The sequence below is a fragment of the Solanum verrucosum genome, unplaced genomic scaffold, assembly GCF_900185275.1.
Source record: "Solanum verrucosum unplaced genomic scaffold, falcon-dt-bn FXZP01000048.1, whole genome shotgun sequence".
In the NCBI taxonomy this organism is placed as follows: domain Eukaryota; kingdom Viridiplantae; phylum Streptophyta; class Magnoliopsida; order Solanales; family Solanaceae; genus Solanum; species Solanum verrucosum.
In genome coordinates this window covers 3,651,214-3,673,715 of record NW_026020157.1, presented here as the reverse complement: position 1 = coordinate 3,673,715, position 22,502 = coordinate 3,651,214, and the positions used below count along the sequence as shown (strand labels likewise).

Here is a 22,502-nt window from a genome sequence, read left to right as displayed (position 1 = left end):
GCTGAGTAAAGTAGTATGCGAAGGAGGAGATTAAACAAATACAGGGAGATACCCAAGCCAGGAAGATTCTTCTATAGGGTATTGGACCCAATGTACAGGATAAAATCCTTTCTTGCAGCACTACAAATCAAATATGGGATACTCTTCAATCTAACTATGAAGAAAGCCCAAGAACCTATGCTGAGAAGGGAAAAGATAGACGGTTCATGGCAAACAAGGAAAAATCAGACTTCGAAGAAAGCATGACAGTAATGGCACAATTTGACTCTGAAGACGAGGATGATAACATTGATACAAACTTTACTGAAATGAAGGATGTTATTCACATCTATTCCAGGAAAAAAACTAGAGTGCGTGACTCACATTGACATTAATACCTTCAAAAGTCTACACATTGAAAAGAAAAACTGGATGAATACGTATGTCACCCTTGAGATGGAAATCAAAAACTTGGGAGAGTGTAAAGAGAACTTGGAAAATATGAATGAGTACCTCAAGAACATCGTTCTGAGCAAAGGATACCATGGGTTAGAAGCTTAGAAAGATAAACTCCTAGCTGCATCTACAAAGGGGAATGATTAGGTTGAAGATATTCAAGAGAATCTTGAAAAAATGCGAGGAATTGTCAAAACAAATTTCCATAGAGAATGAAAGGAACATGGTTCTTCAAGAAGAATTAGAAAGGGCTACAAATGAAGTGAAGAGAGCACTTGGATGGAACAGGTCCTCAGAAGCACTAATATCTCTACTTGAAAACCACTGCAACACATACAAGGATTTGGATACAAAAAGAGAAAGACCCCATACAATCTCAAGAGTATATATGTCTCTATCCCATATAATCGACTACACACTAACTGTGGAAACAATGGACATTTCAAGGACACATGCATAGCCAAATTAAGAGCAATTGATAGGAACATACAATTTTGTTGTAAAAGAGGCATCAAAGGAACTAGGTCCTTCCCTAATAAATGCAAATCTATCAGGATGGACTTGAAGGCATTCAACCTATCCCTTTTCTGGACAAAGCAATCCAAGCATCCTGGGTTCCTAGATACAACATTTGATCCGGTTAAAAGGGCTATAATGAGAGGAAGCTAGAACATATGTGAATGAATTAGACACATGTCAAGTAGTAGGGAGAAAAAAATCCTCACTTAAGCCTAGTACAGAAGGATTATGGGATGTGTTCTGAATAAAACTATCCCACTCCCATGGAGCAAAAATTAATGAATCTTGACAAAGATATATCACAGGATCACAACAAAGGAGCCTTGATCTGTCATCCCAGATACTGTATACTGTTGCTGGGAACCTGGTTCTTGGAAGGGAGGAGGCTTGTACAACCTTTTCTTGGAAGGGAGGTGGGCGGCGCAAGAGAGTTGACAAAACTGATATCATATCTCCTCTGAAGAACCAATAGAAGAGTCCTAAAACACACAGAAAACTAGGGAATGGAACTCCTCTCTGAGTCGAAATGGAAGACCAAGGTAGGACGAAGCAAGAGTATGTGTAGAGGTCTTATCGCATGACAAAGAAAAGAGTAATATTTCCTCCTTCTGAAAGCTCATGAAGAGGGAGTGTGGGATACATAAAAGCTTTGAAGAATCCCACTCCCATGTGTTGAAGATGAGAAGACCAGCAGATGAAGAGTGCCACAAAAATATGATGGAAGAAGCAGGTTCCAAGGTACTGCAGAACTAAGGAACCTGGTTCTCTGATGACCTGAGCACAGAGATGACAACAGTCTGGTTCTAAAATTGTCAAAATCCAGGGAAAGTTAAATACAAGAAGGGAAGAAGAGTGTGGAAAGACAGAAGAGCCTACAAAAGACAATACCCAAGATCCACACAGATATATGGCTACAAATTGAATTATAAACTTCTTAAGAACCTAGGTGAAAGAACTGGTTCTCTAGAAGATGAAGATGATGTGCAGATCAAGAAGAGAAGTATCAATGAACCAAGTACCTCAAGCAAATGACAAGGAAGGGTTTATGATTGACAACATGATTGAGGTACAGTTCATCAGAAGATCAGCAATGAACCTGGTACCTCAATTACAAATTTAAAATTTTCAACTAATTAGTAAGGTAGGGGTAAGGCTGCATACACACCACCCTCCTCAGACCCCACTTGTGAGATACACCGGGTATATTGTTGTTGTACAATTTTAAAATTTTCAACTAATTGACGTGAATGTAATCTTAAATTCAAGATTCTTTTTTGTTTTTAAAATGATAATAGGATATATAAATGAGATGTGAAAGCATTTTTCAATATGAAATGTTTCCTCTGATGAATAGAGTAGGAGTATGTTTAACAAAGAAATAAGCAAAGTTTCAAGTAATTTATGTTTGATAAATGGAATGAAATCTGAAGCTTTTGAATATAATTACCACAAATTCTTAACCCTCCTTGAATGTTGGGAGTGTAATTGCACTCCTTCAATTACAGTCAATTCAGCACTAGCCAAATTATTACTTGGCCAGACAAAGTGACAAACAAGTCAAACTGTGTAATTATTCTTAATTACACTAATACACTCGTTCAATTCCCATGGGGCTTTCAAAACACACCTGAAGTTCCTTCTGTGGCCACCCCAAAATGTTTCAGGTTCCCTCAAAATGAAGTTCTTTCCTTTTTGTGCTCCCTTGAAATCTTCATAAGGTGACAAATCACGCTTATTTGTAAGAACTTTCAAACTTATCATATTGCCCCTTTCTGGGTACACATAGTAGAAATTTACATCAATTATCAGTTCTATCGTAGCTGCACCCGATCAAACTAAGTCAATGAAATTGGGATATCATTGAGGTCTTATTTGCTCTGTGGGAATGGAGAATGGGAGTATCCTATTGCTCTGTGGTCCATTGGAACCTGTTGCCCACTGTCTGAGCAGATAATTTTTAAGCTTGTTAATTTTAGTTTACAGAGTTTTTTGTTTTTAATACAGGGGTTCGATGTAGATACGATGCACTTCTGAAGATTTTCTGCACATGTATGTCCCATCTTGTGTCTATTGTATATGACGGAAGGTGTGTGTATTTCCTTTCTTTCTTCCTTTCATGTTGCCTGTCATTTCCTCTTTTCCTTTTTATTAGATGCTCATCTGTTACTGGTTGCTCAATGTTGCTAACGTTTACAGAAAAGTAAAAAAATCTCATTGCTACTATTGAAAACTGAATGGGAGGTAGCGTGCCCCATGAATTAATCTAGGTGCGCGCAAGCTGGCCCAGAAACTATGATTATGGAAAAAAAAACTGAATTTGAAAATCTTTCTTCTACCAAACAAAAGAGTGTAGTGCCTCACATACCTTTTAAACTTGTGTTAGCTCTAAACTTTATGGTCGATGCATGATATAAAGCTCATGTCAAAGTTTTTTTTATATATATAGGAGTATAAGGCAGAACTACAAAAAAATTCTGGATGGCAGTCTTATTGTGTAACTTTGAGTTGTTTGAGAAATGTCATAATTTGAGAATGCATACCTATCCTCGAAAACCCAAATAAAGAAAAATGCATGTATATTTTAACTAGGGGAAAATTGAATTGTTTCTGGGTAACTTCATTCAACTTTTGCTGTCGGAAGCTATATTTCCACAACCACTTGAGGGAGCTTAGACTGTGCTTCTGAAACACACAGTATTTTTTTTAATTTTTTTTTAAACTGGTAAATGTGTATTCCTCAGCATTAAGGACATGCTGGACACCATCAAAAAGTGTTAGATAAAAAAAAAAAAACAGCAACTAGAAAGCAAGATACTTACAGAGATCTTAATAAATCTACAAACTGATCTATATCCTCTAAACCTACTTCTTTACACCAAAAGTAGAAAGATATTATACAATTCCATTTAACTTTCTGGATGGAATTGGATCTATCTTCATAACACCTCCCATTTCTCTCTCTCCAAACTGTCCACCAGATGCATTTTTGTTGACCTACTTTACATTTTTAACAAAGGCACATGCCTAAGTTTGCTTCTTTCAAATTTGTAGCACAGTGCAGGGGGAATTTGAGTTGCCAACTCGCCTTTCAGTGGCTGCTGCTGATCTAGTTCTGTCTCTTACAGAGGCATTAGCAAGAACTAATTCAGTGTTCAACTGCTCAGATGACAAGCGTAAGGCAGCTGCTACTGGTGAAAGAAATCTCCCGGTCATGTTGTTACCTTCTACACCGACTAAGAAGAAAGTGAACAACATCAGTAAATCCTCAGATTATGAAGGCATGGAAATGAAGTTGCTACTTTGGGACCATTTGGATAACCTCATAATTCTTGTAGAGAGACTTACAGCTGTATGTTCCATAACTTGTTTTATCTAGTCAGTGCTACTTCATTAGATGTCAGATTTGAATATCCTTTACTATCCAGTTTGGCCATGAATTTTATTTCATTTTTTCAACTTAAACTTGAAATATTATTTGCAAATCAACGTATGTTCTATGATTTGATCCATCATTTCAGCTTCAACTTTTTTCCAATTAAATTCATTTCCAAATTCAACTGCAAATGCTCTTTTCTTTTTTAACTTCAACCAAGTATTGTCCAAATGCCTAATAAATGCAGCTAAGATATACATCGGAGGACAGAGAGAGGGAAAGAGATATATATATATATATATATATATATATATATATATATATATATTAAAAACTTACTGGCAAAACATCTTCTAGTGTACCTATTTCTGATTAAGGATTAGTTATAATCTCAAATAAGTACGTCTCTCATTCCATGTTCATCCAAAACTTAAAAAAACGAAATTTTGGTTTCTACTTCTCTGTCCAGCCAGTTCTCAGTAATCTATGAGTCAAGTATTTTACAATATTTTTGAAAAAAATTTGGTGTAACCAATTGATGTCAATTTTTGTTGGTACCCAGGTTCTGTGAGTAAAAAATCTGTTTCTGTCAGACTAAATAGTTGGTCAGATGAAAAGTTCTATGTGCAAAATATTTCTTGCTTAAATCTGGTAAATCAGAACGCACTACGATGTGATTATAGATATCTTGATAGATAATAAATGTAATTGCTGTAATGTTTCTTATAGATTATTTTCTTGACCTTGTTGAGAAGTGGGAAATCTAAAAAGCCACTTGTCAAATGCTTCAATTTTCACATATAGAGTTGTTGACATGCAGTGGAGCAGAAAATGCAGGCCTTTGCATGCAAAGGCATTAGAGAGAGTTTGTAAGTGGTTGCGGGGGATGCAGGAAAATTATATTCACGAACAAACCAAGGCAGGTTTTACAGTTTTCATCCTTTTCAGTTTCTAGATCATCTATTATAGCACTTTTGTTTTGTTCATCATGCGCCATGTATCATTACTTTAGACAGATTCAGAAATGCTGAAGAGAGGGGTGTTACTTCTCTCCTCTTGTTGGAAACATTATGGCATGTTGTTGCACTTGGAAGATAACAAATTCCCTCAGCAATATACAGAATTATTGGAGCAGTACTTATCCGGGATTCAGGTTTGCTATACTATCACCACATGAAGTCCTTTGCCTTTCATTCTTTCCTCTTGCATTTGGTCTCTTTGGCCTAAACATTTATATATTTCAGTGTTTAGTGTATAGGCATTTCATTGTTTTTGTTCTAAATTGTTGCTTCTTTTTTTTTTTTTGTTGAAATGGGTTTTAAATAATTCTAGTGGTTGAAATTATGGCCTATTCAACACCCAACGGTGTGGCCTAACAGTTGATGAAGTGGGTGAAGCCTTGGAGACTAGAGTTCAAATCCCAACACAAACAAAAAATATAGGGATTTCTTCCCATCTAAGCCTTGGTGGACAAAGTTACCAGGTACGAGTGCTGGTGGGAGGTAGCAGACACTCAGTGTAATAGTCGAGGTGTGTGTAAGTTGGTCCGGACGCCACCATTGTAAAAAATAAAATAAAATAAAGAAAATGTCCTATTCACTTGATGAATAAATTTATCTAGAAGACTTAATTTCAAAAAAATAGATTTATCTAGAAGACTTGGATTGTTGAGTATTAATTTACAGATGTCCTATCTTAAATAGTTTTGGAGGACAAAGTTGCCAGTTTGTAAAAACTTGTCTAGAGTATAACTTCAATCTGCCACTGAAATATGTGGGACATTTAGGACTTCTTTACTCAGTTTAAACACAAGAGACTGGCAAACTGACTCAGTAGTACTTTTGTTGTTGTGATGATTCATGTATTTGAAGAAACTGAATTTCTGGAAAGTCTATTCATTTATAGATTCTCCAAGCTCTCAATTTATTCAACAAAAAATACAAGACTAGTCCATTTTAAAAAAAGGAAGCTAGTGCAACATTTTAGCAGACATTTTTCCAAGTAGTGAAGTAGGTTTTTGGTCATCAGTAGTCAACATATTTATGAATTAAGATTTAACCTGGTCATGCCACCTCAGTCACATATATTCCATCTTTGTAGCAACTTTTTTCATCCTTTTCAAACTATAGTTTTAACTCATAAATGTGTGCCGTAAGCTACTCTCATTCTCTGACATGTCTTCTCCAAATTCATTGTCTCTTTGCCTGTCAGTACCACTACTTCGCTACTTTTGCCTCTCTATCTCCATCTCTCCAGAATATCTAGCAGTTGGAATTTCCCTTCCTTACTTTGTCTCTCATAATCATCTAAATAGTGATTACACCTACAACCATAACATTCTGGTGGTGAGGGTTTGCTCTGACCTCCTGAAGGTTAGATTTTTTGTTATATGCTTGAAGTTTTATGGTTAGGACTGCTTGCAATTGAATCTGTCTTTCAAGTCTGAGGTTGAATGGTTTGCTCTTAGCTTTCTGAAGGTAGATTTTTTACTATATGCTTGAAGATTTATGGTTAGGGCTGCTTGCAATCGAATCTGAATGTCTTTTTTTCTTTCAAGTTTGAGGTTTGACTCTTCCTTTTACTTAATTCTGATGCATCATACTAGTTCTAAAATTTGGATTTGTTCTGAAAGTTCAGTGAGATAAAACTGTATTTCAAAAGACCATATGATCAAAGAGTTTCGGTTTGGAAGCTGAACTAGTTTAAATGGTTTGTATTGGGAGAACTAGAAATTTCAGTTTACCAGCTGAATAGCCAGTTGGTAACTGAATTGACAGTTTGAATGCCCATAGATAAGTTGTTCTGGGCCTACTTAATGGGTGCTTCTTTTGTTTTGGTGATCACCTTTGATAAAAGGACTCTTGAACTAACACAAAGAAGATAAACATGACATAAAAGTTTCCTTTTAAGTGTCCTGACTCTTGACTTAGTTGCTCTTTTTTTTATATATCAGAGTATGTGAATTCTCTTTTTCTTATGTCCTTCCTCTCTATTTTACTCCAGATTTAAGGAAAAAAACTTGCAGTTTTATGCAGATAATTATGCTGAAGAGTCTCCTAGAAACAAAGAAAGTGGAAGAGAGACCATCATATTTTTCCTGAATTGCCTTGCCCTTCTGTTGGGCCGTCTACATGGAAAGCAGTTTGAAACTACCATTGAGGAATATGGATCTCGGCTATCTGAAGCTATCATATCTCAGGTAGAATTACATGACTCATATAAAAGTTTGCAGCCTTTGGTTGTGAAAAGATTAAGATCTCTTGGAGATTCTGGAGCAATTGCTTTGGTGAAGTACTCCCTCTGTTTCAATTTGCACGTCTTACTTATCATTATAGTCCATTTAAAAAAGAATGCCTCTTTTTATTCGCATCTCTTTAATTTCAACTTTCCACATGGCATGTTTAAGACCGCAAGATTAAAGGACATTTTGGTACATTCTACATATTTTTAGTTTAAGACCACAAGAGTCAAAGTCTTCTTTACTTTTCTAAACTTTGTGCCAAATCAAAACCAGACAAATAAAGTGAAACAGAGGGAGTAACTTTCTTTAGTAAGATGATGGTTCTTAGTTATGCGGTCGGGAGAAATGCATCAAGTTGCTTGACTAACCATCAGAGAACTAGCATATTTCTGGTGTTATAGTATTTGAATTAAACATTTCTGAATTCTGGTTGTTGAATTTACTATAAGTAATTTTCTCTTTTTTTTGGTTGAATTTACGGTTTTTTCTCTGATGCTGGTAACTTACATTATTTTTTTGTATATTGAAGCTTAATAGTGTGGATGATGAAGTAATTGACAGTTCACTCTGCATCTTCAAAGCTGTCATCTTTAGGACAAATAGTAGTTTGTCTAAACATTCTGCAGACATTAGACAGATTAATGTTCTACTGCCAATGTTACTAGACCTTTTGGATGAACGAGACAGTGCAGCAAAAGCTGTTATAAAGCTTTTGGCTGAGTATTGCTCCATGTATGTTTATATTGTAATGTAAACTGGTTTTAAGCTTTCCAAATGTATTTTCGGGGTTAAATAGAAATGTCAATTGTTGCTTTGCCAGATCCTCAGATACTCAGTGCTTGGGAGAAATTCTCAAGCGTCTTATTTCCGGGAATGTTTCACAGAAAAGAAATGCTGTTGACTTCATTTCAGATCTTATCCATATGTCTATGCAATCAGATACCGTGCTTCCTCCTCCTATCTGGTATGATGTTGCTTTGTATCGTTGGCTTTTAGTTATTAACATTGCTTCACCTTTTAGCACCTTATACAATGTCCAAGAAATACAATTACAACATAGGAACCTGAGAACCCTTTTTTTTTTAAAACTGGTAAATGTGTATTCCTCAGCATGCCTTAATGCTGGACACCATCAAAAAGTGTTAGATAAAAAAAAAACAGCAACTAAAAAACAAGATACTTACAGAGATCTTAATAAATCTACAAACTGATCTATATCCTCTAAACCTACTTCTTTACACCAAAAGTAGAAAGATATTATACAATTCCATTTAACTTTCTGGATGGAATTGGATCTATCTTCATAACACCTCCCATTTCTCTCTCTCCAAACTGTCCACCAGATGCATTGTGGGATGATCCTCCACCACTTCTTTTGACTTTTGCTGCCTCCTCTTTTCATCCAGCAACTAAGCAAATCTGCAGTATGCTCGGGCATAGTCCAGCTTGTCTTTGTTATGTTGAGAAATAGAGATCAAAGTTGTGCTGTAAAGGTGCAGTGCAAAAATAGATGACTGTTTGTTTCATTTGTCTCATTGCATAAGAAGCACCTGGAAACTATGATGGCCCCTTTCTTCTTCAAAACTTCTTGTGTCAGGCATGCTCTTTTAACCACCAGCCAAGTAAAGCATTTTACCTTGGTTGGGGATGGACTGTTCCATAAGTTTCTCCATATTTTTGGTTGCCCTCTACACTGTACCCTTTCTTCCATTTTATAAACCCTTTTAACAGAGAATTGCCCATCAATATTGTGTTTCCATCTTAATGTATCTGGTTCAGCAGTAGTGCCATTGAAATCATCAATCCTATTTAGCAAATCGGCTACTCTATCGATCTCCCAGTCATTTAGCAATCTCCTGAAGAATAAGTTCCATCCCTATGCACTCCACATATCATAAATGGTGCCATCTGGGTTGTTGCTTAGAATAAACAGGTCTGGAAAAATCTCCATTAATGGGCTTTGCTTCTTCCAAGCATCCTTCCAGAACTTTATTCTTTTCCCATCTCCAACTCTCTTCTGCAAGTTCCCTTCCAGTTTGGGCCATAGAGCTCTAATGGTCTTCCAAACTCCAACTCCATAAGTATCAGTGCTCACATTGGTACACCAAGGGTTGAGTTCACCAAACTTGTGTCTAATTACCTCCCTCCATAATGCATGATCCTCCCTATTGTATCTCCAGAGCCATTTCATCAATAAACTATTGTTCTGTGCTCTCAGATTTCTGATGCCCAAGCCACCTTGTTCTCTACTGTGCATTGTTGTCTGCCAATTGACTAGTTTATATCCTTTGCCCTCTTTACAGCCATGCCACAGAAAATCCCTCCTAAGTCTGTCCAGCTTTTTCGCAACTTTGGGAGGTATGGGAAATAGAGACATTACATACGTAGGAAGTGCATCAACAACAGAGTTGATAAGGATGAGCCTCCCACCTAGTGATATGTACTGTGCCTTCCACCTAGCCAATCTTTTTTCAGTTTTCTCTAATATTCCATCCCAAATTTCCCCTGCTTTGTGTTCACTGCCCAGAGGCATACCAAGGTATGTAGTTGGCATATTTTCAACTTTGCACCATAAAATGATTGCCAGATCTTGGATATTTGGCACCTCTTTTATCGGGAACAAACTGGTTTTTCCCCAGTTAACTGTCAAGCCAGAAGAAGCTTCAAAAAATAGTCAAAATCATTCTGATGTAACCTATTTGTTCAACCTTTGGCTCACAAAATATCACAGTGTCATCTGCATATTGTAGGTGACATACCTCCATTATTTCCCCTCTGCTATTTCCTATCTCAAACCCTTTAATCCATCTATTTTGTAATGCTATCCTCATCATGCTATCAAATCCCTCCATTGCTAGTATAAACAGGAAAGGAGACAGAGGGTCACCTTGTCTAAGACCCCTTTTAGAACCAAAAAAACCTACAGGTTCACCATTCACCGAAACAGAGAACTTGACAGTTTTAATGCAAAAGTCAATCCATTTCAACCATTTCTCACCAAAGCCCATTTGACTGAGAGTATTTAACAAGAATCTCCAGTTGACATGATCATAGGCTTTTTCTATGTCTAGCTTACACATGACACCTGTTTCTGCCCCTTTAAGTCTTGAGTCCACACACTCACTAGCAATTAGGGCTGCATCCATGATCTGTCTTCCTTTTATAAATGCCATTTGATGCTTGTTAACTAAATTGTTGACCACCTTCTTGAGTCTTTCAGCCAGTATCTTTGTCACAATCTTATATATTCCACCTATGAGACTTATAGGTCTGAAATCTTTCAACTCTGAAGCTCTAACCTTCTTTGGGATCAAGGCTATGAATGTTGCATTGAGGCTTTTCTCAAACTTCTGATATTCATAAAAATATTGGAGAGTCTTCAGGATGTCCTTCTTTATAAGTTCCCAGAAAGCCAAATAAAAGGACATAGGGAATCCATCCGGCCCTGGTGCCTTCTCCATAGCACACAATTTAATGCCTTCTAAGATTTCATCCTCTTCAAATTGTCTTTGTAGCTCCTCCTGTTCTCCTGCAGATATCCTTGTGGCTTCATGTAACACTAATTCTGGCCTCCACTCTTCTGCCTCCTTATACAGGTTCTTGTAGTAATTTTGAATAGCTTCTTTGATCTCCTCTGCATCTGTCACCTCCATATCATCCACCTTCAAGTTATCTATGGAGTTTACCCTTTTGTGAGCTGTAGCTATCCTATGGAAGTATTTTGTATTTTTGTCTCCCTGTTTCAACCATTGTATTCTTGATCTTTGTCTCCAAGCTATCTCCTCATTTCTTGCAACTTCTTCAAACTCTAAAGCCAAGTTTGATTTTTGCATTGCCTCATCATCTGCGAGAGCTCTTTGTTCCTGGATTGCTTCCAAAGCTGAAAGCTAGTTTAAAATGTCACCCTTTCTTTGTTTCCAGTTGCCCCTGTTGTTTCTACTCCACTCTTTTAACTTTTCTTTTAGCATATTCAGTTTCTCAGCTAAAATCAGGAACCTGAGAACCCTTACTGAACTGCTAGGTCGAAGTGTTGGCTCAAAAAAAGGAGATGCAACAATGAGTCAACTAGGGAGGTGAATTTAGAAGTCTCCTTATAGGGAGATTTTTCAACCTGTTGGGAGTATGCTAAAGTGCTTAGATTGAGTCATACAGGACCACTTTATTTAGAGCTTTTTGTAGAAGAGTTATCTATTGGACCGACATACTCAATGCCCAACTTTGTTACCTTCTTCTTAGAAGGTTCTCCGGGTCTGAACATTTAATTGGAAGCTTCAAGGCATTGGGAGGAGTAGCTCTGTGCAATTATAAACTCCTTTCAATGCCTTTATGTTCCTGATGTGGGGCAATATGTAACTTAATACGTGTCCTCATGTGTATTGCCGGATTCTTAGTTCATATATGGACCTAATGTGGACTTACAAGTGTGAAACTGTACTTACAATATGTTGGCACAAATAACATGTAAAAATCTTAGGAAAATTGATTAGAGTAGCTCCATTATAAACCCCTTTGAATAACTTATATATATATATATATATATATATAGACCATATGTAATTCAAAAGAAGGTATATTTACTCAAATTATCATCATTCTGATTTTCTCCTGAAAGAAATAACTGATGTGGGAAGCTTTCCCTGATTGAATAGTACATGAATATGAGGTCAACACGAAACCCCTAAAGGAACAGTAGGTGCACAGATAAATCACTGCACATTCAACTATTCAAAAATTCCAAAATTACTGTCCCTTTTGCAAAATGCTCCTATATCAGAATATCTTTTTACTTTTTCCTCAAATTTAGTTAACAGAATAATTAGCACTTCTCTTTGCAAAATTCGCAGGCAGCATTTATCATGCCACCTATTGGAGTTTCTCCAAGATGAACAAATGGTAATTAGTACACAGGCTTCCAGTTTGATTCCTTTAATAGGTAAGGCTCCACCTTTTGGCTTTTAGCTCAGTTGTCTTTGTAGTGCAATGGTATGTTATGGAAGATGCTTTACTGTGATGCATAACTTTTGGAAAGTTCTTCTTCATTTTCTTGGTCTTATATGAATATCCCACTTCTGTTGTGTTTAATGTCCGACCAGGTCTCTCTTTTCCTTATTTCAATTTGGAACTACCATCTATAGAGAAAGCATTTAAGCTGGCTTCTTCTGTTTGGCATCCAAACAACAGTGGCTGACTACTCAATGACTTTTTTGTTTACTGCTGCAGACCCTTCATTTACTTTGCCTGCACTAGTTTGTCTTATTTACTCGCCACTTGAAAGAGTACACTCATTGGCAAGTGGCACACTCATTGCGTTATTGAAGAATTACAAGCATAATCCTGATGTTATATGCCTGCTGCTCGACTGTCTGAGGTATAATGAAATACTTTTGATTGTTGATGACAAAAGTTTAAGTGAGAAGCATGAAACAGGAGTAATTTTGCACTCTCTTTATGTAACTTCTTATTTGTCCGTGCAGCAAACCCTCAGAGAACCCAGACATATGTGATGCTGCTGATGGTGTAGAAGGTGTGTTCAGTTTTTTCCTTTAAGCTGCTCTGGAGATGGTTGGGAGTGCACAACTAGTGAATATTAAAATAGTTCACCACATCATGAAATTTGAGATCAGATTTAAATCCCACAGGCCGATAATGGTCATCTGTAACAGTCATAGAGAATAAATGAGGAAAAAAGTTGATTCTAACTAGGAACTCAGTTAATTGAGAAATCACATTTTCGCTGGTATCCTTTAGCCTAAAAGATATTTATCTCCTCAAAAGTTCTCTGCTTAAAGTAACTTCTTGTAATGGATACCTTTGTAATCGTGACAGAGTAACTTGAAGCTCTTGGTGGCAGGTTTGTTAATGAGTGCATTTAGTGAAAAGTTCCTATTTTAGAATTGTTATTTTGGGTGCTATTTTTTCCTGGTTGCTTGATATTTATGGTTTTTCATACTTCCCTTAATGTCTTGGAAATGTAAGTAATTTGTGTATTTTGAACAAAAAAGGTGCTTTTTGGGGGTTCATTTTGCAGATGGGATTTTATATACCAGTGCATCCCCCAAGGTTATACTCGTGTATAAACATCACAGTATAGTGAAGTTTGAATACTGTGAAGTACTTAAAAGATTCAAAGTTTTGTTGCAAGCCTTGGTGCTACATTTTGCTCATTTGAGGTGATCATTACTTTGAGTAGAAAGATTATAAGAAATTTGACTGACTAAATCATTACCAAAATAACTTGCCTCGGACGGGTGTTTTCTCGAGTATTTTTGCAGTCAATGATTATGGGCTGTTGTGTGCATCACTTTTACATGTAAAGTGCAATTGGGAGGCTCTAGGTAGATAGTGTTTTCCTTCATTGTAATTACATTTTATCCTCTATGTGCAATCCTCTTCTTTTCCATCAACTGTGTTTTTTTTTCCGGAAAACACTAACCATTAGATAACTACTGAAAAGCACCTTGATTCATTTTTGCTTCTCTTCAGGAAAAAAGACTGATATTGATAGAGTGCTGAAGCTGCTTCCTGAGTGGTCGAAAATGGTTAGTTAGAGTTTTATTCACTTTGCTTAATTGACTCACCTCATGTCGTTTGATTGATTCTCTATATGCAGTCATTAGTGACTCCAAGACAACTGCTTCTGTTCTTATTGTTGTGGGCAAACTTCTTTGAATTTGCTTTTGTTGCTTGATCATTTATCAGTCTTGGTTGATGTAACATATCTCCCACTTGAAATCTGTCATATGCTGTCACCAGTACTCTTTACTTGCACTAAAACCATGAAAGAAATATGACAATTGACTTGATCATTGCTTGTCCAGCAATTTCTTGTTTTCCTTGTACTCTTTGTACAATGTGCACAAGGCTAAAGTTTGCAGCAAGACATCAACTAGGATGGATGTTATAGCTTAGCATATGGTGTTATCATTAGACTATATTTGCTATTCAGTGATACAAATGTACTGCTTGCTTAGTATATTGCCCTTCTTCACATATCACTTGGACATGCCTAATTTGAGCCTATTGTAGGTTGAAGATTGGAAGGTGATGATTGGACCATTGATTGACAAGCTTTTTGCTGAGCCATCAAATGCAGTAATAGTCAGGTTCCTAAGTTCCATAAGCGAGCACCTGGCAAGTGCAACAGATTTTGTTTTTCAAAGGATTATTTCTTACTCACGAAGGCAGAAGGAGTGAGTGATTCTATTGATCTTTCCTACTGCTATAATTAGGAAGAAACTATCTGTTATAAGCATTTCCTTGGTCTGGGTGAGTTCTTTTCTAAGTGGTAGAATAGGAGGAGATTATGTGCGTAGATTCATTGTACTTTAATAAGTTTAGGTGGTTCACTACAGGGAAAGGAAGATGGACTTGTATATGGTGTTTATTGACCTAGAAAAAGCGTACGACAAAGTTATGAGAGAGGTTCTATGGAGATGTTTGGAGACTAGATGTGTTCCAATCATGTACATTAGGGCTATTAAGGTTTGTATGATGGAGCTAAGACCCGGGCTAGGTGACGACATTGGAGGAGACTCAGGTCACTTTCAAGTTGTGATGGAGTTGCATTAGGGATCAACTCTTAGCCTGTTTTTATTTTCTTTGGTGATGGATGTTCTGACACGACACATAATAAGGGAGGTACCTTGGTGCATATTATTTGCCGATGACATTGTATGGATTGACGAGACGTGTCGCAGAGTTAACGACAAGCTAGAGGTGTGGAGACAGACCTTGGAGTCTAAAGGTTTTAGGTTGAGCACCGTAAGACAGAGTATGTGGAGTGCAAGTTCAGTAATGTGCCTCATGTAGCTGATGTGGAAGTGAGGTTGGATTCTCGAGTCATCCTTTAAGGGTTTCAAGTACTTCGGGGCAATTATCTAAGGCAATAGGGAGATTGACGAGAATGTCACACATCGCATTGGTGCGGGGTGGTTGAGATGAAGGTCTGTTGATATCCGGTGTCTTATGTGATAAGAAGGTGCCACTAAGACCAAAAGGTAAGTTGGTAAGTTCTACAAATAGTAGTTAGACCGGCTTTGTTGTAGAGCGTTGAGTATTGACCAGTCAATGAACTCTCATGTCTAGAAGATGGAAGTTGTGGAAATGAGGATGTTGAGATGAATGTGTGGGCTTACTAGGATATATATGGTCAGAAATGAAGATACTCAAACTTAGGTGGAAGTGACCTTCATGGTTGACAAGATGTGGGAGGCTAGACTGAGATGGTTTGGACATGTCAAGAGGAGATGATAGACTCTCCATTCTCCAATGAGGAGGTGTGAGAGGTTGTCATTGGAGGGACTGAAGAGAGGTAGATGTACGACGAACGAGTATTGAGTAGAGGTGATCAACGTTCAACTTACCAAAGGCATGACCCTTGATAGGAGCATGTGTAGGTCGAGGATTCTAGAAGGCTAGTCGGAAATGCTCTCGCGTCTTGTCTCTTCGGCTAGTAGTATTAATATTATTTTCAGTATTTTTATTATTTTACTATTTTCCATATTTCTCACTCTTTGTTTTCGATTGTTACTTGTTGAATGTCTTCATATATGTTGTGTTTTTTCTTTCTTTGAGCCAAGGGTCTATCGAAAACAACCTCTTTACCTGTAAAGGTATGGGTAAAGTTTGTGTTCACTCTACCCTCTCCGAACCCCACTTGTGGGACTATACTGTATGTTGTTGTTGTTGTTCAATATTATATATTATAGGATACCTTAGGATATTATAGAATACTTATTTACCTTATTAATGTAGATTATGATCATCTACCATATCATATGTAGCCTGTTAGATAGCATATGTGTAACATAGTAGGTAACTTGATTTACTCTTAAATTTACTCCTATTTTTAATTAGGTATTGATTTATATTGATTAGGTATTGATTTGCATTGATTTTCTTTCCTTTTTAGGACATGTATACTTAGCTATTTAAACCGCACTAGCTTGTGGGAATAATCAGGTAGAGTTCTCTCTCAAACTCTTATCTTCTCACATTGTATCAGAGCTTTCTTTAGTGAGAAATTAGGAGTAAAATAACAAAACAAAATTGCTGAGCATTTTTCAGCAAAACCTCCAATGTTCTGCGATTCTGACACTCTCTAGGGGTATTGTGCATATATAAGTACCACCATTACGATCGGAATCCTCACGTGTGATTTTTTTGGCCACTCCTCCAGCAGTTTTCCAGATCTGTTGTTTAGATTTTTTTTTCTAGAATCTACTTTATTTTTGGACACAGATAGATTTGTTACATGTCTCTCGGATCCGATATGTTTAGCACTAAATCAGTGGGCTCCAGTAATCAATCATTCTCTTTGTCTGAGGTAGAATACAATGATTTTCTTCAGTATCAGGCGAGTAAGCAGACATCTTCATCAATAGCTTCCGTTGCCTAGATTGGTAATCTGGTTAATTTTGTTGCTTGTATCTCACAGTCCACCACATAAAGGAAGTATGCACGTGATATTCTTGAAGTGGGATGACAGATTGTAGGACTATTAATTCTCCAATGGATTCAACTGTTAAGCTCCTAGCTCCTACCAGGTCAGGGGGAGCCTCTTAGCGATCCAGGAAGATATAGAAGGCTAGTAGGAAAGTTGAATTATCTTGCAGTGATTTGACCTGATATTACCTTCCCGGTTAGTGTTGGAAGTTAGTTCTTGAATTCTCCTTGTAACAGTTATTGGAATGTAGTTATTCACATTCTTCGATACATAAAATGTGCTCCAAGGAAATGAATACTTTAAGAAGATCGAGGACATGTGAAAATTGTTGGATATTAGATGCAGACTGGGCAGGGTCACCCTTGATAGACGATCTGCTTTTGGATAGTGTTCTAGTTGGGGGAAATTTGGTGTCTTGGGAAAGTAAGAAACAAAATGTGGTTGCTAGATCTAGTGCAGAAGCAGAAAATTGGGCTATGGCAGTGGCAACATGTGAACTCATATGGATCAAGCAACTACTGAAAGAGTTGAAATTTGGAGATACTAAAGGAATGGAACTTGTGTGCGATAGTGAAGCTGCACTTCACATTGTAGCGAATCCAGTATGTCACGGAAGGACCAAACACATAGAGATTGATTGTTATTTTGTCAGAGAAAAGGTACTCTTAATAGACATCATCACTAGGTTCGTGTGGTCAAGTGATCAACTTGCAGAGGTATTCAGCAAGTCCTTAGCCAGTCCCAAAACAAGTTATATATGTAACAAGCTTGGTACATATAATTTGTATGCACCAACTTGAAGGGGAGTGTTAGAATCCTAGGAATATTCTATAACATATATGTTAATATAGTAGGTAGCTTGATTTACTCTTAGATTTACTCCTATTTAAATTGGGTATTGATTTATATTGATTAAGTATTGATTTGGATTGATTTCCTTTCCTTTTTAGGACAAGTATACTTAACTATTTAAAGCCCAATAGTTTGTGGGAATAATTAAGCAGAGTTCTCTCTCAAACTCTTGTCTTCTCACATATAAGAGTGCTTCTTCTAAAATTGTTACTTGAACAAATCCAAGTAGTTTGGGATTGATGCGTAGTAGTTGTTTTTTTTTTATGTGGACAATAGTAATTCTTGATTTTGACCGACGAGTGTGATTGTTCAGTAATTTGGTTGTAGAAGAGTCACAGATACAGGAATACAGTATGTTAGTACATAGTACCGTACTTTTAACACATACAATAATTACTACAATAGTGGAAAAGAAAAGTTACTACCTGTACTTCCCTTTCAAGTTGTCTAAGACTTATAAATAAACTTTTCCGTATTTTTTGGAACTTCCCGATATTATCTCCATATAGATTTTATTCCAAAATAATTAAGGAAGTTTCTATTTGTGTAATATCGAATTTGGATAACTTGTGAAGGAGTGTGGGGGTAGTAATCTTAAATAATCATATGAATACATGTATAATGTTTACATGTATAAAGTGTAATTGATGTTAATTAATAGGATTGTCTATAAAATCTTTAGCTTCTAAGTGCTAGAAGCTTATTCTGAGACATAGATGAAGTTGATTCCTTAATGTAGATTTTGGATTGTTAGCTAGTGAAAGTACGTTGTGCAGTGTTCTGTGTATATGGCTTTTGTTTAACCAAGGGGGATATGGTATAACTTCTTAATGTAAGCCTTATCTGCACTTGCTTAATGTTGAATGAAATGCCAGTTTCCTCTTACAGTTTTGTTTCATTTGCTTACCAAGTTTGTAGACTGTGCAGCGAGCATGCAAGTTATTTATTTGGAGTAGGACTAGAATACTCACTGCAATAATAAATAAGTTTATATTCTTTGGAATTTTATTTTCTAAGCATTTTGATGTAGAGTTGATCATTTTGACTCTATGTCCAGCAGTCCTGATGAGGGTGTGTATCCGAACTATGATGCTCCAGAAGGACAGATCGATCTTTTTAAACGTCTCTGCCCATTGCTTGTAGTGAGGTTGCTTCCATTGCAAGTATTCAATGATCTTAACTCATCTGCTTTGTATGATGAACTTCCAACCAAACTTGCACATGGTACACTCTGTTGCTTTTAGTTGTAACCTGTTCTGTTATATTCTAACCCTAATCCATTTTGATAGCCCACCCTCATTACTGGCAAACAACCTCCCCCCCCCCCCCCCCCAACCCTTCCCAAATAAAATAAAATAAAAGATCTCCCCAAAATCCACTAGTTTAACTGAAATTACCTCCAGATGATGAATGCTTGAGAACTCAAAGCACAGAATGTGTGGCAGGACTTCTTATCAACAGGTTCCTCCAGAAGTTAATTTTCTGGTTTGTGAATTACCATGTTATAAAATTTCATCATTGATTACTCCATTATGCTCTTTGTTTCAGGGCATTGAGCAAGTTTGAATTTGAAGATGTTCGTAGACTTGCAGCCGAGCTGTGTGGGAGAATTCACCCTAAGGTATGTGATTTTACCCCTTGTTTAACCCATATATATGGCAGATGCATAGGGGGACTAAATTACCTAGAAATGCTGCATACTGTTACACCTCTAGAGTGTGAGCTTTACGTGTTTGTTCTTTCTTCAAAGTTACTTTGGCCGCTTAAATTGTTGAATGTGGAAAAACTAGCTTTGACTCATTGAAGCATTTTTGACAAGTATGAGATGCCAATAGTTGGCACACACTGTAAGGGTTAAAATTATACAGCATTGAGGTGCTGAGTTTATCTTTCCCCAGAGTGTGCTAAAAGAAGTGGACAAAAATCTAAAGACTTCATAAGGGGAAGCTCCGAGGAAAGGAGGAAACTGGCATTGGTCTCATGGGACAGGTCTGTGTCCCCCAAAAATTATGGGTGACTTAACATCAAAATTCCGCAGGAAGTGGAACATATCTTCAGTGGGAAAACTATTATGGCAACTGGACGGTAAGAAAAACGTTTTATGGGTAAATAGGTAAATGAGGTCTCTATGAAAGTTACTAGAGATATTTCGGACCATAAACCACCACAGGATTGCAGTTGATACTTGATACTGGAAGAAATTGAACTCTATGATTGAGCTGAGGCTTAGTTGGTACTACTGTGGAAAATACATTCCGATCTAACGGGAATTATTCAGTGCCTATTAGTTACTTAGTTATGCAGGTAGTTCTCACTAAATTGAAGGAGGTTGATCTGGTGTGGAGCTCAGTGATGTTGCCTATACAGAGAGAGAGAGTTATAGTGTGGTTAGCATATCAAGATAAGTTATTGACCGAGGAAAGGCTACACAGACTGCACATCCAATTGTAGATGTAAATGCTGCTTTTGTGATGAAGATGCTATGGAAACACATTCTCACCTGTTCGCTGATTGTAGTTGGATCTCTGAAGTTAGAAATTAGAAATGCCTTGGAGACTTGGCTGGTATGCATATGCTGAAGACAGATGCAACACAAAGTCTGCAATGGAATAAGAGCAGGAAGTGGAAAAAGTTTGAGGTAGTGGCTGCTATATGGGGTACAATGATCTACTGTACCTGGCAAGCTAGGAACTGGAGACTACTTAGAAATTCATTTGTAAATACAAATTTTGCTATAGCACAAATACAATGGGAAATTAGGGAGAGGATAGATTGGGTACAAAGTTCAAAGAGGGCAAGAAAATGTCAATACTTGATACACAAATTACATAGTCTGATAGGTTGTTATTTCTGTTTGGAGGTTCAGTGGCTGCAACAACTTTCCTAGAGGATATTTGTGGTTCTGATCTGAATGCTCTGTAGTTTTATTATACTCTTTTTGTTGGTTAGAGGTAATGTTGCATAACATCATAACTTTTATATGGCTATAGCAGGAAGATTGTCGCTGCCTTAAGTGTTGGTTGTATGCATTAAGGGGTATTATGTATGGTATTATTATTTAGTACTGCGTTTGGTAGGGATTTGGGCTTATGTATAACTACATGGATTAGTTATTCCTCCTACATGGTATTATTGGCCTTCCATTTGGAGGGATTAGTAATACATAGGATATAATACCATGGGATAAGTCTATGTAAAGACAAAAATATCCCTCAAATCATTTTAATTATTTTGTTTATTTTCTTGATTATGGTTTATATTTGTACCAGTAAATTTATTTAAATAGATTAGCTTACAAATTATTTAGAGAAAGTTGTTTGTCACTAAATAAGTCCAATACAAATTGATACAATATTTAAAATGTGAGTTGTTTAACATTAACTAATTAAAAGGGCAAATATATCACCACATGACGTTTGTGATCTTAATTGAATGTATATAAATATTTGTGTGGTTTTCTAATTATTTGTATTTTGAACAATTTATAAAATTGCATACATATTAAAACTACAACTTGCAATTTGTTTTTTGAAACTGGTAATGTTGTATTCCTCAGCATTAAGGTATGCTGGAGACCTCCAAAAAGGTAGTAACAAGCTAGAACGAGAAACTAATTACAGTAATCCTAAAAGATCTACTAATTGTTCAGCATTTTCTATACAATGTTCTTTACACCAAAAGTAGAAAGTTGCTATGCAGCTCTCTTTGATTTTCTGAATGTTGTTGAATCTATCTTCAAAGTTTCTTCCATTCCTCTCCCTCCAGATAGTCCACCAGATACAGTGTGGGATTATTCTCCACCACTTCTTCTGTGTCTTGCTTCCCCCTCTCCTAATCCAGCAACTTAACAAGTCTGCTGTGTGCTCTGGCATTGACCATTTTGTCTCTGTTAAACTGAGAAACATAGTCCAAAGCTGAGATGTGACTTTACAATGGAGGAACAGATGATTAGTTGTCTCTCTAGTGTCACTACATAACATGCATCTGGACACAATTGGCAATCCCTTTTCCTGCAGGATCTCATGAGTGAGGCAAGCTTTCCTGATTACTAACCAAGCAAAGCACTTGACCTTAGTAGGAGCCATACTTTTCCATACATGCTTCCAAGGGCCTATTTTGTTTTCAGGCATCCAGGATACCTCTTTCCTATAAATTCTACCTACAGAGAACTTGCCATCCTTATCATGTTTCCATCTAAAAGTGTCATCCTCTACAGTAGTGCCTTTGAAACCATCAATCATCTGCAATAGCTCCACAAACCTGCCTACTTCCCAGTCATTAAGATGCCTCCTGAAGAAGAAGTTCCATCCCTGTGGGGACCAGCTATCAGCCACTGTAACCTCAAGGTTAGTGCATATATTGGCCAGATCAGGGAAAACTTGCATTAAAACTTCTTGTCCAATCCATAGGTCCTTCCAAAATAGTATTTTGTTCCCAGCACCCACCTCATAACATGAATTCTTTACTAGTCTAGGCCAAAGATTCCTTATAGATCTCCATACCGATGTTTCGTAGGTGGTTGATACTGCATTGGTACACCGTTGCTCTGTCTGGCCATACTTATTCAGGATTACCTCCTTTCATAGAGCATGATCATTTCCATTTAATCTCCATAACCATTTCATGAGCAAGCAATC

General features: G+C 36.9%; 1 protein-coding gene across 1 annotated transcript in view; it reads left to right on the top strand.

Annotated features, from left to right (window-relative positions):
• The window catches only part of LOC125828337 (uncharacterized), a 29,810-nt gene that overhangs the window by 3,878 nt on the left and 3,430 nt on the right, over positions 1-22,502 (top strand). The window contains exons 4-18 of the mRNA XM_049507651.1: positions 2,959-3,040; positions 4,006-4,303; positions 5,148-5,250; positions 5,344-5,480; positions 7,353-7,526; positions 8,098-8,300; positions 8,389-8,532; positions 12,413-12,501; positions 12,789-12,936; positions 13,043-13,092; positions 14,052-14,107; positions 14,595-14,758; positions 18,923-19,089; positions 19,269-19,326; positions 19,414-19,486. Of these exons, the coding sequence (XP_049363608.1) occupies positions 2,959-3,040; positions 4,006-4,303; positions 5,148-5,250; positions 5,344-5,480; positions 7,353-7,526; positions 8,098-8,300; positions 8,389-8,532; positions 12,413-12,501; positions 12,789-12,936; positions 13,043-13,092; positions 14,052-14,107; positions 14,595-14,758; positions 18,923-19,089; positions 19,269-19,326; positions 19,414-19,486 (1,946 nt within the window). The remainder of the gene's footprint in view (positions 1-2,958; positions 3,041-4,005; positions 4,304-5,147; positions 5,251-5,343; positions 5,481-7,352; positions 7,527-8,097; positions 8,301-8,388; positions 8,533-12,412; positions 12,502-12,788; positions 12,937-13,042; positions 13,093-14,051; positions 14,108-14,594; positions 14,759-18,922; positions 19,090-19,268; positions 19,327-19,413; positions 19,487-22,502) is intronic.